General features: G+C 41.0%; 1 protein-coding gene across 3 annotated transcripts; it reads right to left on the minus strand.

Moving 5' to 3' along the window:
• Positions 1 to 233: 233 nt before the first annotated feature.
• st3gal8 (ST3 beta-galactoside alpha-2,3-sialyltransferase 8) lies at positions 234 to 14,713 on the minus strand. 3 transcript variants are annotated; one of them, XR_004613778.1, is made up of 10 exons: positions 14,559 to 14,713; positions 5,023 to 5,381; positions 4,716 to 4,839; positions 4,493 to 4,631; positions 2,413 to 2,606; positions 2,134 to 2,313; positions 1,361 to 1,406; positions 930 to 1,049; positions 545 to 762; positions 234 to 508 (listed from the first exon to the last, which is right to left on the minus strand). XR_004613778.1 is itself a non-coding variant. In XM_034584604.1 (9 exons), the coding sequence occupies exons 2-9, from the start codon at positions 5,171 to 5,173 to the stop codon at positions 595 to 597; spliced, it is 1,122 nt and encodes a 373-aa protein (XP_034440495.1). In that variant the 5' UTR covers positions 5,174 to 5,381; positions 14,559 to 14,713; the 3' UTR covers positions 234 to 594. The 3 variants fall into 3 exon arrangements, 2 of the variants coding, with proteins under 2 accessions (XP_034440495.1, XP_034440496.1); XM_034584604.1 differs by having other exon boundaries at positions 234 to 762; XM_034584605.1 differs by lacking the exon at positions 14,559 to 14,713 and adding an exon at positions 7,434 to 7,599 and having other exon boundaries at positions 234 to 762.
• Between the last annotated feature and the right edge of the window lie 2,767 nt (positions 14,714 to 17,480).

Here is a 17,480-nt window from a genome sequence, read left to right on the forward strand (position 1 = left end):
GAAGAACGCAGGACATTTAGAAGGTCAGACTCGCTCATGACAACATTCAAGGGAGGGGTGGAGCCTGGGTAGAGCAGCAGGAGGCCGGACCCGACGTTTAAAGCACACTGCGGAAATCACAGGTTTTTATTACCGGCACAAAAATGTCAACATTGTTCTTATCGCCGAAACCTCTTGCATCTCGTTGTCTTTCCAATTTTCAGCATCAGAGTTTCTCTCTGAGATATTTTTATTCTTTAGGGTTTTTTTCTGTTTTGCGTCCCTCACGTGGTAGAAATGTAACGCGGCCACTTGCTCACTGGGAATTGTTTTCTCATATGATCTCAACCTGACATTTTCCAGACTTTTGATTAGTGGGCTGCCAGGAAAAGTTCTGGAAAATGTCCGAAGCAACTGACTTGGAGTCTTGGAACCTTGCGTTCTCACATACAGCCGCTCAGAGTTCAGAGCATGTCTGCAGGTCAGGTCTGTTGTTGAGTCCACTGGTCTGCAGGTCTGTGGTCAGGAAGCACATCGCTCTGTGGGTTGATGGGTCCGTCAGTAAATCTCTGTAGTCAGGTCAGTCTGTCGGTCAGCGGGTCAGTCGTTGTCGTGTCACAGGTGCAGACTGATCTTTCCTTCCTTGGCGAGCTGTTGAATGACCTGGATCTCAAAGTCGGCGCTGTGGACGCCGGTCTTCCTGAAGGCTCCGGCGTCCCGGTTCTCTTCCCAGTAGTGATGCCAGTTCCCCAGTTTGTCGGCACCATAACCAAACACTGACACCTGAACACAGAGAAGAGAAGAAGCCACGACATGATGAACAGTCACTGAACATCCGGCATCTGTGCAAGTGATTGATGAGAACTTTTATTATGTTACAGCTCTGTCACTTTATAACAATTCTAGTTTGTGTGAAAAATAAAGTTGATATTTGGACTCATCCCTCCTACCTGGTCACAGGTGTGCAGAGCAAAGATGATGGCCAGCATCCCGGTGGAGGGGTAACGACCGTGGTGCTCGGTCCAGTGATCGTGGATATATTTAAAGAACACCGGGTTCATCACCAGAACCTACACACACACACACACACACACACACACACACACACACACACACATCATGGTAAATCTTTCATGTGTCAGCTTTCATTTGCTCTCAGACCCGTTTTCATGGGTTTTTATAAACATCTGAAGAATGTGAACTAAGACAAAACTGTGTTTCAGAACGTGATTCAAATTTATCGACAGCATGTGGACAGATCTGTTTTTTATGAAGCCGTCGAGACTTGTTGAGTCCAAGCAAACATTAAACATTAAAACGAGACTGACGGACTAAAAGCATCCACAGCGGAAGATAAACAGTGAGAGAGTATTTATTTTACCTTGTCTTTATCAGCCTCCACTCTGTCTTTAACCCTCATGTAGGTCCTGAACACACACACACACACACACACACACACACACACACACACACACACACACACACACACACACACACACACACACACACACACACACACACACACACACACACACACACACACACACACACACACACACACAGTTTGTGTAAGTTCACATTTTGTTCCGTCTCATTTAAATATTAATACACTGTAGTCACTGTATGTGAATGTAAAACCGTAGCATAAATAACTATAAATGAAAAAGATAGTAAAAGAATGATTGAAAATACTAATTTACAAAAACAGACATAATTTTTTACATAAAATGTGAACATAAATACACATTTTTATCTTTGTTGTTTATTCTGTCAAATTAATATTTTCGTATCGAACATAAAAGCTCTAGTGTGAATTATATCTATGTGCTAATTTCAGCCTATGTATAAATCTGTCGGGATTTAATATGAAGTAATTTTTATACATATATGGGATGAGTATAAATATTATATATGGACAATACATTTTAACTTGAATGTTTCATGTGTATATTTCATGTAATTCTGTTAATTGTAATTGATCGTGTGGGAATATGTTTTAATACAGTATAGAATGATCCGATTACATTTATTTAGATGATATACTGTTATATATTCATTCTATTTGACATTGATATTTATATTTTTTGTGTGTGTTGAATATATTTCTCTCTCTACATATATTCGGGGAAGTTGGAGTAGATTTAATGTTCGTACGTTTTGACCTGGCCGGTGGACAAGGCGCTGGTCAGCCACTCCAGGTCCCTCAGTTTGAACGGCAGCAGGACGAGGCTCTCTCCTTGCCCCATGTCCACCGCGCTCTCCGGGTACAGGAGGTGATGCGTCGTCCGACTCCCGACATCTTTCTCAAACCCTCGAGTCACTGCCTTGTTCATCCTGAAAAGGAGGAAGAAGAGGTGAGGAAGATGAGGCGAGGAAGACGAGGAGATGGTAAATGTGGGAGGTGCATGTGTTTGAATGTGTGTCCAAATTTACCGGATCACGGAGTTGTGGGAGTTGATGAGGTCGCCGTGTCCGGACTGTCGCAGGTTGCCAGAGTTGCCGACCACCGCACAACTACGGCAGATGGAGGGGAGGGGCTTGAAGTCCACGGTGGGTGAAGGAATGACCTTGAACATCTCTGACATCACTTCCTCTAGAGTTTGGGAGTTACCTGACCGTTGAAGACCCTGTGAGGGAGCGAAGCATAATCCCATTATTTTTCACTGTGGCTCGATTTGACTTTTTATATCAACAATGCAGAACTACCTCTATACAATATGAAAAATACACTTTTCATCAGCTCCAGAAGTTTTCAGAATTAATTTGTGTAATGCTCTATGATGTTACTCTGGCCAAGAAGCTTGTGTTTTCCCCTTTGTCAGTTTGCTTGATAACAGGATTACGTAGAAACGACTAAATTGGATTTCCATGAGCTTGGTTAAAAGATGGCTCCATGGCCAGGAAAAACTATTAAAGGGTTTGATTATTTTAATATTATTCTGCAACTATTTAGATTTAATTTGCTAATTGAATAGTTACTGGTTTTATGTTGAAGGAAGTAGATTTTTTTTTAAAGACAGGTTAAAAGATTGAAAAATCTGTAACATTTATGTCACAATATAATAAATGTGATATGCAGCTCTACATTTGTACATCTGCACTCTAGCTACAGCAGCTGTGTTTTAACCTCATTATGTTCATACTCTCTGCATCTAGATCTAATTTTATTTGGCCGACTATAGAACCACGTCTCCATCTCTCACACACACACACACACACACACACACACACACACACACACACACACACACACACACACACACACACACACACACACACACACACACACACACACACACACACACACACACACACACACACACACACACACACACACACAATATGCAGAATACTGCATACTGTGGCTCAGACTGATGTTAGCAGCATTACCGCCCCCCACCTTTTAATCTACTAATGGTTTCTGCTGCAGGACTTAATCTATAAGTGCAGGAAACCGACTCAGACGTTCTTCTTGTCATCCAAACTGTCGACAGCTTCCACAGCCACTAATTTAAGACCTCTTACATTTCAGCGTTCATTAAAACACAACTCTGCATTGAAGACCCTGGTGATTGAACTGATGACTTAAACCCTATTACACATCCTTCTTTTGTTTTCTGATAACAAATCTTCTATCTGTGATTCTGATAATTCACCGATTAGGACTCACACTTTGTTTGTTATCACTTTACACAAAAACCACGATTAGTAACTTAAGAAAGATAAAAGAGGGGAAATATTATTCAGCATCATCTAAAGGAAATTGTGATTCACTAAACGGTTAATGAGAATTATCAATATTGATATGAGTGTTATCTGTAGTTTAATCATTGATTGTGGTTTAAAATGATGTTGATAAAAGGAATATCGGGATATAATGATTTAAACAAACAGTGATGAATTGATCTTGGGTACTTGCAGTGCTGTGCATAATAAAATCTCACACTATGCCTACAAACTGATTCACTTCCTGTAGATTAATTAAACATCTGCGGTTGTAAATTGTTTAATTAACTGAAGTGAAATCGCTGGGAGTCGCTGGGGCAAAGGACGACTTTTACTTTGAAGGCTTAACTTTATGGAAGGTAACGTGTCCAAACAGACTGAGCATAAAGAAAGACGAGATTAACTATCTCTCTATAAACCTCACACTATCCAGTCTCATCTGTCAATCTGAACGTTTCACTCTGTGTTTATATCATCAAATAACTAATTAAAAACAAATCAGAGACACGAGGACTCGAACAAACATCTGTGTGATAAGAACTATTTAGCATGACAGAAAACCATCTTTGAATAAAAAATGTATTTGACATGTACTTTGACTTTTTTGTTTGGTCCATGTCCCATTTGTCAACATGAAGGACGCAGAATTTCTACCTTCTACGGAAGCCAGGCACCAGGGGGAGATTAAGACATTTTGGTTTCACTTTTGGGAGCCATCTTTATATATCTGTTTATATCTTTAAAACAGGAACAGAAATCATAAACATTTCCTGTGTTTTGTCCTCACCAGCCACCATCTGAGCGCGTCAGGGTCCAGGTTGTTGTTGGCGTCTCGGAGGACAGGCTGTTGTTTCGCATCGTAGTGCTGGCTGAACCAGAGCGACGCCCCGGGGTCTGAAATACAGGACTCAGAACAACCACAAGACCTGAAGGAGAAAGATACAGCAGAGTCAGACGGAGCAGAGCAGGGAATTGTGGGATAAATAAAGTCCATGATCTCCTGTATCTACCTCAGGACTTTCTGGGAGTCGACTGCAGGCTCCTCCTTGTCCTTAGGCTGGGGGGTTCTGGGAGGAGGGGGTGTCACTGGTGGGTCCGGGTTCAGGTTAGCAAGAGGCGCTGTGAGGTCAACCACTGCAAACACAAACAAACTGAGTCAGACAGTTAATATCTTCATGGTACAATTGCAACACTACTATTACTATTATACTACTTCTACTACTACTACTACTACTACTACTGCTACTACTACTACTACTGCTACTGCAACTAAAAAAACAAATTCCAGTAGTGACCATGACGACATCAGCTCCTCACCTGTCTCCCGGCTGGCGTGCATGGACTGGAAGGTGGGCAGGGACAAAGACAGCGGCAGGAAGTGTCTCTTCTGGATGCTCTGACTGGCCAGCATGAGGAAGAGGATGGCGGCGATCAGCAAAGCAACGCACAGCTTCCTCCTCAGCAACATGGCTGCACGGACGACAGGTGGGCAACGACGGGAGGAAGGACGAGAGGTCAATCAGCCGTTCATCCTGCTATGTCAGCACAGTTAGACTGTGTCATCTGGACATCGTCCACTCTTCTGTCGTCGCTCCACTCAGCTGCATCGCCATGGAGCCTGAGACCCGGCCGCAGCGCTGCTTTTCTATTGGTGGAGACAGGATCTATGTTCTTACCTGAGTTAGAGAGAAAGACACGACAACATCAGCATCAGCAAGAAGATTTTACCTTTCATTACAAACTAATCATCTCTAAACTACTCATAACAAACTACCAATTAGATGCTATTAATAACTATGTACTTATAAAAACAATTTACTACCAATAAAAGTAGTTTACACAACAGTTTACAGAAGAATCACACAAACCACAGCTTCTGTTCACTCGTCAGAAACAAACTTCAGAAACAACAGTGAAGTTCAAAGCAGAGAATTTTGTTGTCCGTCGTTGTCGATGACGCTGTTGACTGACATCTACAGAAATAACAACGCAAACATCCCTCTATCTTGAAAAACGAAGAAAAAGAGAGAGAAGGGAGCAGTTTTTGACTTTTGCCGATGGCTGGAGTTCCCACTCCTCTACCCCCCCCACCTCTTCCTCCCCCGTCCCACCTCTCCTCTCCTACTGCAGGAATGTCTCCATGCAGACAGACTCGGACTCTGCATACCAATCAGATCTGGACCCAGTTCAGCTTCTCCTGTTTCAGCCCTCCCTCTGCTCCTGTCCCTCTCTCAACCGCACTCTCGCTCTCTGACTGTGTGTGTGTGTGTGTGTGTGTGTGTGTGTGTGTGTGTGTGTGTGAACAGTCCAAATCATTCATTTCCGTGTTTTGTAACCGATAGTTTATTTAATAATCTTTGTTGTAATTGTTTCAACAGTCTCCAAGTTACATAAATGTGTAGCTGTAGAGTCATTACTGTATTTTTACTGAACTGTTTTTCAATACTTGGAAATTTGAAGCCATCCACCATTAAACATTTCAAAACCCTCGAGATTTATTAAACCAAATCTTCTTTTACAAAAAAATCGCAAAAGACAAAAAAAATTAACTTTTCATAAAAAAAAATATATATATAAGCATCAAAGGCAATATCCCCCACCACCCCATGCCAGACTGTATTAACATGGACGACTTTTAGTTTGAAGGCCAAACTTTATAGAAGGTCACATGTTCAAAGCAGACTGTAAATAAACATGGTCGACGTGTCTCCACTTCCTCACACTATCCAGAAATGAGGCAAAAATATAGCAGATATGAAAATTAGGAGACAATCGTGCTGTTTCACCCTGTTTTTAAAACGTCAAATAACCAATTGAAACCAAATGATTCAGAAACATGAAAACCTGAACAAACATCAGTGGGATGAGAACGAACTAAAATGACTGAAACCATCTTTGAGAAAAATGTATTTAAACACTTTTTAGTTTGGTCCATGTCTTACATGAAGGCGGCAGGGTGTATGACCTATACTGCAGCCAGCCGGCCAGCAGGGGGAGAGAGAGACGCTTCGGTTCCCCTTTTGGGGCCCTGTCATGTCCTCCATCTTTATTCACACTCTGTGCTCGACTCTCAGAGGAAATGTTCACGGCAGATATATTTTGAAAGGGAAACAGTAAAAGGGGAAACTCCTAAAACTACAAGCAGCCACAGGTCTTTACTCAACAACAAGGCAAAACACTACAACTGTGGAATGAGAGGAATGAAAGGAACAAATTTACCTCTAAAACAAACCTAAAATTGTCCATATACAAGTTTTTAAAGGATTGTTGAAATGTGTTTTCTCCACTCCACTTTCTATGTGATTTTTATCAGTGCTGATTATTTTCATAATTTGTCAAAACAACAGTCGAGAAATGTAAAAATGATTTAGTCTGATGCAAAACTGCAGGAAAAACTGAAAGAGTTGATTTAAAGTTGATGAGCTGAGTCTTCTCAGATTGTTTTTCCCTCGACTGGAACAGAAGAAGTCAAAAATAGATAAAAGAAAATAAATCGCACATCCATAGCATCACAAACAAAACCTCCGTCTGGAAAACAACAGACAGAAGTACTTCTACTACTATTAACTTACTCACTGCAACAGCGATCCCTTCTGTTTCCCCCCCCCTGTGTAAATATCACTGCAAACTACTTAACTACACAAAGTTTTGGAGCATTTGTTCCTTTGGGAAACAGAACCAGAGGAAACAAGTCAGGACAGGGCACTGATTAAAACATCTGAACACACACAGAGTTGTAAAGTTGCCCTGTATCCTCCTCAGGCAGGAAAGAGTAGTGATCTCAGGGAAAAGGCTCAGGAGAAATTCCAGAGAAAAAAAGAAAGCACCTTTTCTAGGATTAGCATCTGCATTAGCTTGTTGGTGCAGAGTTTGACTTGTGTTGTGTCACGTTCACTGTGCAAACTTGTCCTGGTACAAAGGGCTTTCACACAGAATCAGCTCAGCAGAGATCAGCTCGACGTTTGGTCTGGATAGGAAAGTCCACACTGATCAATATCGGTTAAAGATTAATTCCGGGAATGAAGTCAGTTATTTCAGGTTTACAAAAACAGACACTTGATCTTCTTTTGAGCCCTTTTCAGTTTATAATGAAACTATAAAGCCGGTAGAGTGATTGTTTTTTGTCATTAACACAGACGGGACCTCTCAGCTGCTTTCAGACATTTTACTGAAGTTTTCCACTGTAAAACTTTTATTGGAATTTTCCCCATATGTCTGGAAAATGCCAGAGTGAGCACTTTGAAAACAGCAGGAAGTTGTCTGGATGTTTGTTACACACAACGGACGCAAAATCGGAAGAACACAAATATCTCAGGAGTCATACACAGAAAAAGGTTTATTGTTGTTACTCGACGTTCCTGTTTTCTCGGATTTCAGCTGTAAAAATTTTCATTTTTGATTCAAGCCAGCCGATTTGCACACACTCTCGGATATCAGCCCCCCCCAAAAAGTCAGATTTTTTCATCAAGATCCCTGAATTATTTTACTTGGAAGTTGGTGGGGGAAAAAAGAAAAACTCCTTATCTCATAATATTACAAGAGTATGAAAAGAATTCCTAGATCTGCCCCTTCGTCGAGGTCCAGTAGGTTTTGAGTAATCCGAACAACCAAACAACAAACGGAAAGAGATTTCATCTTCTTTACCCACAAGCTCCGCCTTTACTTGCTCTGCCCAAAGTCTCTGAGATGCAAATGTGGAAGAAGCTGATTAGAGAGCAGCCAACTTTCAAACATGAAAGATACCTCATTGTCTGACAGAGATAAGAGCTGAAGAGGTTGTGGAGGGTTAACGCCCGTCAGCTCAGTCACACACTGTCCTGTATGTTATTTTAGGGTCCGGAAGGTGGGGAGCGTGGACATGACAAGTGTAGGGGTCGTGTGGTTCCCGGCTCTGAGAAAATCATGTGACTGAACTCCATCCTGTCCGTCCCTGTGACCTCTGACCTCAGCGTTGACACCAGGATGGAAACTAGCTGCCCTGCAGATGGAGAACAGTGACGGGCTGGAAAATAGAGACGCTGAAGAAGAAGACGACTAATGGGCTGCCAGGCAAACGAAGACGAAATCTAATGTTTCTGTGCCGTCTGTTTACACAGATCGCCCACAGAGGAAAGTGGAGACTCTGACTCTGCTGCCTGTGCACTGCTGGTTTTTAAGGGGACTTTTTATGGCTTCATTTGATTGTGGAGAGTAGAGAGACGACAGGAAGTGAGAGGATGTCACTGAAAGTTCACTGTTGCAACAAATCTTCTCACACGAGAAAATGTCTTCTGCAATGTAAAACACTAAAATTTGGGGTATTTTAATTCTATAAGTATTAACATCAAATAAAGCTTAGTTCAGCACAAAAAACATTTTTTAATTGATGATTTTAGAGCCATTACTTTTTTTTGATACCAACCAAAATGAGCATCTGAAAAAGTCCAGAACTGGTCAGTATTTCTGTTCAGATTCAGCATCTTGTTGCTATAATTCCTGATTTGTTCTTTTGATATTGACACAGAGACACAGGTGTTGTATAAGAACTAGAAATCAGATAAAAGTCAGATGAGGGTCCTGCTCTTTATTTAAAACAGATGAATTGAGAGCAGCATGAATTGGTTGTGGACACTTGAAGACGTGTCACCTCTTATCTTGGAAGCGTCTTCAGTTCTGACTGATGAGAGGACTCAGGTATTTAACCTCTGGGGGGGGGAGCCACTCATTAGCGTCACGGGGGTCACTTGAGGCTAAGTGAAAACAACTGTTGTTTTAGTAGTCACCTGTTGTCCTGGCTTTCCTGGAACTCATTGGAATTTGCACATCAGTCCAGAGTCCAGTCATGAAAAAAAAAAATCATTTTAGCTATGCAAGAGCTCAGAGTTTTAGAAGAATAAAACAAACCCATTGATGTCCTGATACAATATCCTTCCACACACATAAGTTTACACTTAAACATGTTGTTTGAATCACTCCAACTGCCAAAAACTCAACATGTCATCATAACTGAGCTGTGGGAGTCGTAAAAAAAAACCCTGCAACGTCTTTAAGGAGTCAGAACATAAATAACTTCTAGAATAAATCTAATGGATCCTGAAAAGCGTGAGAAATTTTAGCCACGTTCATCTTTTTAGTTTTGCATGTGAGCCTGTAAGTAGATTTGTTAACTAGCACTCTAAAGAAAGTACAGCTGACCTTTTAGTTTAGGGTTTTCATTCATAAACAGAATCCGTTGAATTTAATTAAATCCCAAAATATCAGCCTGCTGGTGGCACTAACAAAGTCAGGGGGTGACCACAGTCATCTAGCTTCTTCTCTGGGGAACATGTCTGTAAAAGATTATGCAGCAGTTGTTGAGATATTTCTGTCCAGCTCCGAGTGTAGATACTCTACAGCATTTCCAATAGTGCTCTGATACAACGATAGCGACACACAGATGAAAATTATACGACCAAGTGTCTTGTGGCGTAATTTATCATCCCACTAACATTTTAACTCTAAACCCCGATACAACAGAGAACATCAGCTTATAAAAGACAAACTCCACAGTCCTCTGCTCCTGTCGAGGTGGTGTTCAGGTTTAATGGCCAGTTTCCATGAGGACGGCAGAAACCTTTGGTCATACTGGTTACTTATTACAGTCCAGAGTCACTGACCAGAATCCAGCAGGACGGAAAATTAGCTGAGCTGAACCTTCCAAGTGCAGCTCAGAAAAGAGACAGGCCGAGCCGACCCACTGAGAGAGAGAGAGAGAAAGGAGAGGTAGTTGTGAATAGGAAAAAAAGACACTGCTCAGACTTTCTGGCGTAGTGCTGAGTCACAGTTGGACAGACACTTGATGTTAAAAACTACAGCATCAGCCCAAGAATAATAATTATAATAATATTCTTCACATGAGTTTGGAAAGAGAGAAAGAGAGAGAAACGTAAGATGTGAGACATTGACACAGCCCGACCCGACAGGACAGGACAGGACATGACAGAGAAGCTTGGCATCATTGTCCTGATGTGAACATTCAGGGAAGTGAATCTACAATTTCCAACACAGAAACTACACGTCAGACTGACCCAGTCAGAGGCCACACCTTAACACGGCGGTTCCCACACTTTTCAGCCTCTGAGCCACAAAATAAAAATGTACCAGAGACTTGTCGCCCCCGTTATCCCTGGAGACGGTTGAAGCATTAATCTAGTTTGCATTAAAAATAACGTGTTGCATCGTTTCCTGTGGTTTTGCAAACTGCTCTGCTGCAACTGATGCCGTTGCTGCTCTTTCATAACCACCTGATGTGGGGACACAGAAAACCAGAAGGTTGATGAGACGTTTTTTTATTTTAAATCAAACCACTGTGGGAGCAATCTTGCAGGCCTCAGTGTCTACTGACTTTGAGAACCACTACTGTGAATAACAGATATATGTCTGTCAGAGGAAACGGTCCAAAATCCATCCGGAACGTTGTGCAGATCTGATCTACATCACGTTTGAGGTTATTGATACCAATGGATTTTGGACTAGTTATTAAACCCAGGGGTGTATTTGCTCTTTACACCAGCACCGTGAAGTTTAATTTGTACTTTGACCAGACTTATCAATTTACTGGCTGATAAAGATTGCTCAATATTGGATGAGTTGAATACAGACACAACATACTAAAGTTTTTATGTTACTGCGTTTGTGCTGGACGTATGAGAAGATCAGATCGTGTTTCTTGACCAATCAAAGACGACAACCAGGCCTTTCCAGAGGGTTTAGTAATAGTTTCTCTTCTCAGTATATTTGTTCTCTTCATATATTATGAGTCCTGTGACAGTGTGTTCTGTAAAGATGTCTCTTGTTTCTTGCTCGTCTGTTCCAGAAGCCTGATCCCTCCTCTGCCGCTCCGTTTGATATTTCTCCCTTTTGTCCCTTTTTGTGAGGACGATTTCATTCAGGCTCGAAAGATAAAAGCTGTCATATGTTGGACATATCTTGAAGACCTCTGAGAAATCTGTCATTCTGGGCTGTAGAAATAAAACTGCCCCTGAGACAGACACTCAGTCGGGTCTGTAACAATCTTTTTCTGTAGTTCAGATTTAGAATCAGGCCTCTATAATTACATCTGTCCAAATACAGAGGACGTTTGACTCACAATCTGTCTCTGGCTATAATTATGTGTATGTGTATTCTAGTTCAGTTCTACCAGCCTACATATCGTAAACACGCAGACCCACACACAGCCCATCGGGACGGGTACAAACACCTACACCAGAATATTACAGACACAAAAGAGTCTCTATTCCAAAAGGTCGACATCAACAAAAAGATCCCTCTATGGGAGTATCATATAAACATAAATATATGTTCCTAAGAATTGGAAGAACACCATGAATAGCCAACTACAGGAAAACGTGAGTAAACCAACTATTACAGGAGTGTTATGATACAGTAGAGTAGAATCAAGTCAAACTAGACCACGCGAGTAGGACAGAATCTGTGTTGATATATAAACAAGAGTAGTCAGAAAAGTAGGAATCATCATATATTTATACTGTTATCTTGATGTAAGCTCTCTAAGTAAGAGAGCTTACATCAAGAAAACAGTATAAACATATGAGAGATAATAATACGACAGAACACAGTCACATCTAAACAAACAAACACACTGTAGAAATATTAAAGTCCTAGTGAAGTGTCGACTGTGTCCCATGTTCCACAAACACGATTCAACTATTACAGAAGAATCTACCAACAGACCAACTAACATTAAAGGGAAATATTAAGAAATATAGAAATACTGCAAATATTACGTACAGCTGCCCTGTTTCCTGTGCTGCTACAAGAGAACAAGTTAATGCAATTTAAAGAAAATTGCAAGAAATATTTTTGGGGAACACGTAAGGTGGATTTCCCGCCTACTTTTTTTCTCTCTGGGCCTTCAGACTTTTTTTGTCTGAACCGAAATAACAGGCGTGGAAGTTTGGTTGATTAATTTAAGTTCTGCTCCTGGTGTTAGTGATGCCGACAGTAATACCATGATGTGATGATGATATTGCAGTGGCAACTAAATATATCTGTTCGGTTACTTTCTAAATTCAAACAAATATACTTTTTTAATCCACTTAGTTCAAAAAGTTAGCGAATACAAAAGCTGAACTGACAACATATCGATGTCAGACATACGCACGCCTACAAACCCATCAATGTGAAGCATAGATAGACGCAGCCCATGTAGGGGATGAAGACAGAATATATAGATATATAGATATATATATACGAATGTCATACAAAGTGTGCTTCCAAAAGTAAAATGTGAGACCAACATTTATGTGTCATTTAAACTCTAGTTTCAGTTCTCTGGTGTGCTTCTTCCACCAGACATGTTGGCTCCATTTGTTGTGTCACTGTTATGTTTGGCTCACCGTGTGCACGCTCCCTGTGTGATACATCGGTGTTACTTATCTGCGTCTCCTGTGTGGTGCATGTGAATTGTGTGTAAGACATAATGTGCTCTGTGTTGAGGGGGTCACAACGTGCATTATGAGAAATCTACCAGCAAATTAAATACTACAGCAAAGAACATTGCAGTTCCACGATTTCCGACAGTTCGCACAGAGCATCTCTGACACACTTTAGAAATACTAGACAATCTCACGAAGGTTCAAATGGGCCGTTGTGCACACGGCAGCTCGTAGGAAACAACTGCTCAGAGCAGCTGGGTGCAACAAACTAAGTTATAACAGGAAACGTTATAATGAAAGAGGCCTGCAGGAAGAGAACCACAGCCTACTATAGCTGCCATGCATTACAGGGGTTTAAAAATAACAAACAGACACACATGTGGTTCTTAATAGAGAGAACTAGATAAACTATACATTACACTGAAGTCAGCTACAAGTAGATCCAAAGCAGAGAAGCTGTGCCCCAGAGAACGACTGTTGAAAACGTTCTGGGAATATTATAGAATCAACTGACAGTGATACCAGTTGAAATCATGATGATCCTGCAGTGTGGTGCAATACAGACAAACTGACTTTTACATACAGGATTAGAATATTGTAAATATCCGAGATCATAGTGATGGCCACTATTTCGATAGTCGATCAGTTCGAATAATTTTGAATTATGCTTTACAGATGTCAGGGTGCTATTTGAAGTTCTGACTGTAAAAAAAAAAAAAAAACGAAGCTGTGGTAGATTTTTTACAAGAAAAAAAAACGTGTGATAGTCTTTCTATTTTGTTGATGATATGGCAAAAATTTCTATCGAGATATCGGACAGTTATTGCGATAAATGTCACAACATCTCTATTTTAACTTTATCAACTGATTGTTGGCTCCTGAGTGACAGTTGTGGTTTTTAAACACTCACAACACAACGATAACGTCACACAACTCAGGCACATCAAAGTTGTGTTAGACCTCCTCACTGTGTCCGATGACAAAGTCATAAATCGATACACATACATTGCGATAATTTACCGATATCGTGTTATCGCCCAGCGTCGGGACGATCACAAGCATAAAGTCCGAAGCCCCTCAACCACAAAAAGATCCCACCCTCCTCCTCCTCCTCCTCCTTCTCCTCCTCCTCTTGTCCGTGTCTCCTTCTTATCGTCTCACACTTGTTCTCAGTTACACACAAAATAACAACAAACAAACAAACAAGAGCGAAAACAAGCAGCGGTAAAAAAAAAAAAAACAATAGCGGAAAACTGCACGAAGTTTGATGAAAGTCTCCGAAGTTTCTTGCTCAACTTTTCACTGCGCTGCCCCCAAACACACACCCACAGACACACAGACACACACACTGGGCTGTATTAACACAGACACACACACTCTCACGGTAAATATCCGGTGGTAAATCCTAACAAAGCTCCGCAGAGCAAACAGACTCACATGAAAGCGCCGCAGCGACCGGATGCTGCTTCTTCTTCTTCTTCCACCTCCTCCTCTTCTTCTTCTTCTTCTTCTCCTTCTTGTCGTCTTTGTGTGGAGCCTCGGAGCACAGACACCGTGATGCAGAGCAGCGAGGCCCCGCCCGAGAGGGGGAGGACCCGGGGAGCACCGGAGGAGGGGGTCGGTGCTGGTGAGTGGAGGTGGTGGGGTTTCTCTGTCATGTGAACGTGTGGCGTTTTGGGCGTGTTGCCTTTACTGGGGTGTGAATGTGCCAGATGTGTTTCTCAACTGTGTGTGTGTGTGTGTGTGTGTGTGTGTGTGTGTGTGTGTGTGTGTGTGTCTGTGTGTGTGTGTGTGTCACCAAACTTCTTTGAAATGTCTCTACGGGTTTGCACATAATCACCAAACCCACAAAACGGACCGATCTGGATCGTAAAAGGTGATTTCTTGACGTCAACAGCTGAGATTCATTAGCGAGGCGAAATAAATTACAGCACTTATCACATTAAACCTCATGGTTTTAATTGCTGTGGTTCGTGGTTTTCATATTTTCAATTCCTTTTCTTTTGTTGTTGTTGTTGTTTAGTTTTTGTGGATTTTTTAGACATCGAAACAAGCTGCAAACACAACAGCTGACGCATTGTGAGCGTATGAATTAGCTGTGTAGCTAACATGTGTCAGCAAACAGCGATTAACAGTATACAAAGATGAAGCCAACACCTGACAGCTCCAGAAAAGTGAAGCCAAAACTTCTCAAACGCCCCCCTCGTGGTTGGTTCGAGTATAGGACATAAACCCTGGCCTCTACATACAAAAGATTTTATCTACAGTCATTGGCTCACCATATGAACTTCAAAGTGATGATATCATTGCTGTGATCACATCTTGTTTCCTGTGCGCCCACAGGGCCAAGAAAACAGTTATGCAGGTTTAATTATTGATTACTGCAGCTTTAAACTGCAATTTAGAGGTATTTTTACACATCCGTTAGCCTTCCTGTTTGTTTTTCCGTCCGTTTTGAGTTGACTAACCTTTCAGACACAGTCTCATGAGACTCATCTTTATTCAGCTGGGATTCAAACTCTAACACCAACTATCGCTGGAAGATTTAATTAATTTTATCAAGCTGAAAATGTAATGGACTCTCAATTCATTTTGGAAATACTAACAAAATTATAATATTTACAACTGAAGTGTTTTAGACGGAAGCCTAAACCTGCAGGTCCCACAGGAAAATTCAACATCCTCAAAGCTGATACATGTAAAAGACAGTGAAGTAGTATAATTAACATTAATTTGTTTTATAACATTTCACAGCACTTTGTCAGGTCTAAAGCTCTATGGTCTAAAGCTCCATACTATGGACGTGGTAAACAGATGTGACAGAAGCAGGTGAAGCTCAACAGTTTATTTTCTAGAGTAGCATACAATTGATGATCTACTACAGTAATAACATGACAGTATAGAGGTAGAAGTAGAGAGGCTTGTTAGTAACAGTACTGAGTTAAGGCATGTAGATTGCAGTTAGAGATGATAAAAGCCAAAGTCGCGTTAACATTATGTTTATATTGTTTACGAAAGCTACAACATTAAAGAGTCGACTGATAACATGTGTTACACTGAGATAAAAAAAAAAGACCCAACACCTGAGCATAATACCAATTGGTCATTTGTCACAGATAACCTGGTTGTACAGATGGCCGCCAGAAGGGGGCAGAAGAGTCTGTTTACACCTGATTCAGGCAAAGAGTGCCCTCTACAGGGGTTCTGTTGTACTGCAGGAGAGCAGTTTCAAAGGACAGGTAGCCTGAAGTGAACTGTTACCACCTAAAAGTCAGACGGAGACAAACTGAGCAGCTGTAGAGCCAAAGTTGGATATAACCATGACACAAGTTACTCCTCCATTAAGATATAAGGCATTTTTCAGCAAACGCCTGAATTATTTGCACCAGTTGCTATGGAGACGGGGAGGTTGTGGACATGTGCCTGTCCATTTCGTTTGCAATAAACCAATGAGCCTTGGTTGTAAAAGAGTGGAAAGAAGCCTCCTCTGTTCCTGTCACTCAATTTTTAGAGAGGATTATTGGATTCTCTGCTTTGCTGATGACTCAACTCAATTCCTAAATAAAATGTGAAGAAGGGAGGAGGAGAAACGATGAAAAAGTCATGTTGTTGCTTCAAATTCAAAACATCATTATAAAATCATGGTGTAATTGGTATCAAAACCTTAGCTCTGACAGAAGAAACAACACAACTTCCAATGTTTCTTCCCTTGCAAAAAGGACAAACCAACAGAAGCACAAATATTCAACATTGGTTCCAGACATTGCTCTGGTTTTATGCTGCGTTGTGGTTTTAGTGGTTTCGATTAGCTGCTGTTCAGTTTTGTCCACTTGCTTCTAGACTCTCTGACTTGCAAATGATCTGTTTCAGGCTCCAAATGGAATTCAGTGGTTTTTAATTTATTAACCTACTTTTAGAATGCAAATGATTCATTCACTATCGCTTTCAAGACCACACCGGCCATTATTCCCTCTTCCTTCCTTCCTTCCTTTTACCCTGACTGCCAACTGCTTGGCTGAGAGGTAAAGTGAGAGAAAAACAAACAGAGGGCATTGATGGAGCTTTTGCAATAACTAAAGTTTAAAATGGAGGGTTATTGTAAACACATTGACGCTGTGATTAAAAAAAAAAACATTCTTCAATACAGTTTCAACACTTTTTTGTTTGTCATCAATACGCAACTGAATACGATGAACACAAGACAGAATTATATATATATATATATATTTCTATACTAGAAGTAAAGGATAAAGTGGTAATAATGTCATTCAGTCTGTCCAGAGGAAAGGCAAATCAGTTACTACACTGTAAAGGTGAAAAAAGACTCACTCAACCAGGCAAGTTAATTCACCCACTTTT

Source organism: Hippoglossus hippoglossus, chromosome 5 (genome assembly GCF_009819705.1).
Source record: "Hippoglossus hippoglossus isolate fHipHip1 chromosome 5, fHipHip1.pri, whole genome shotgun sequence".
In the NCBI taxonomy this organism is placed as follows: Eukaryota; Metazoa; Chordata; class Actinopteri; order Pleuronectiformes; family Pleuronectidae; genus Hippoglossus; species Hippoglossus hippoglossus.

Excerpts from the sequence above, each read along its gene's own strand:
- st3gal8 (XM_034584604.1), bottom strand. The coding sequence starts at position 5,173 with ATGTTGCTGAGGAGGAAGCTGTGCGTTGCTTTGCTGATCGCCGCCATC. Across the intron at positions 4,840-5,022 it reads GCACGCCAGCCGGGAGACAG|TGGTTGACCTCACAGCGCCT; the intron begins GTGAGGAGCTGA and ends TTGTGTTTGCAG. Across the intron at positions 1,407-2,133 it reads TCCACCGGCCAGGTCAAAAC|GACCTACATGAGGGTTAAAG; the intron begins GTACGAACATTA and ends GTGTGTGTTCAG.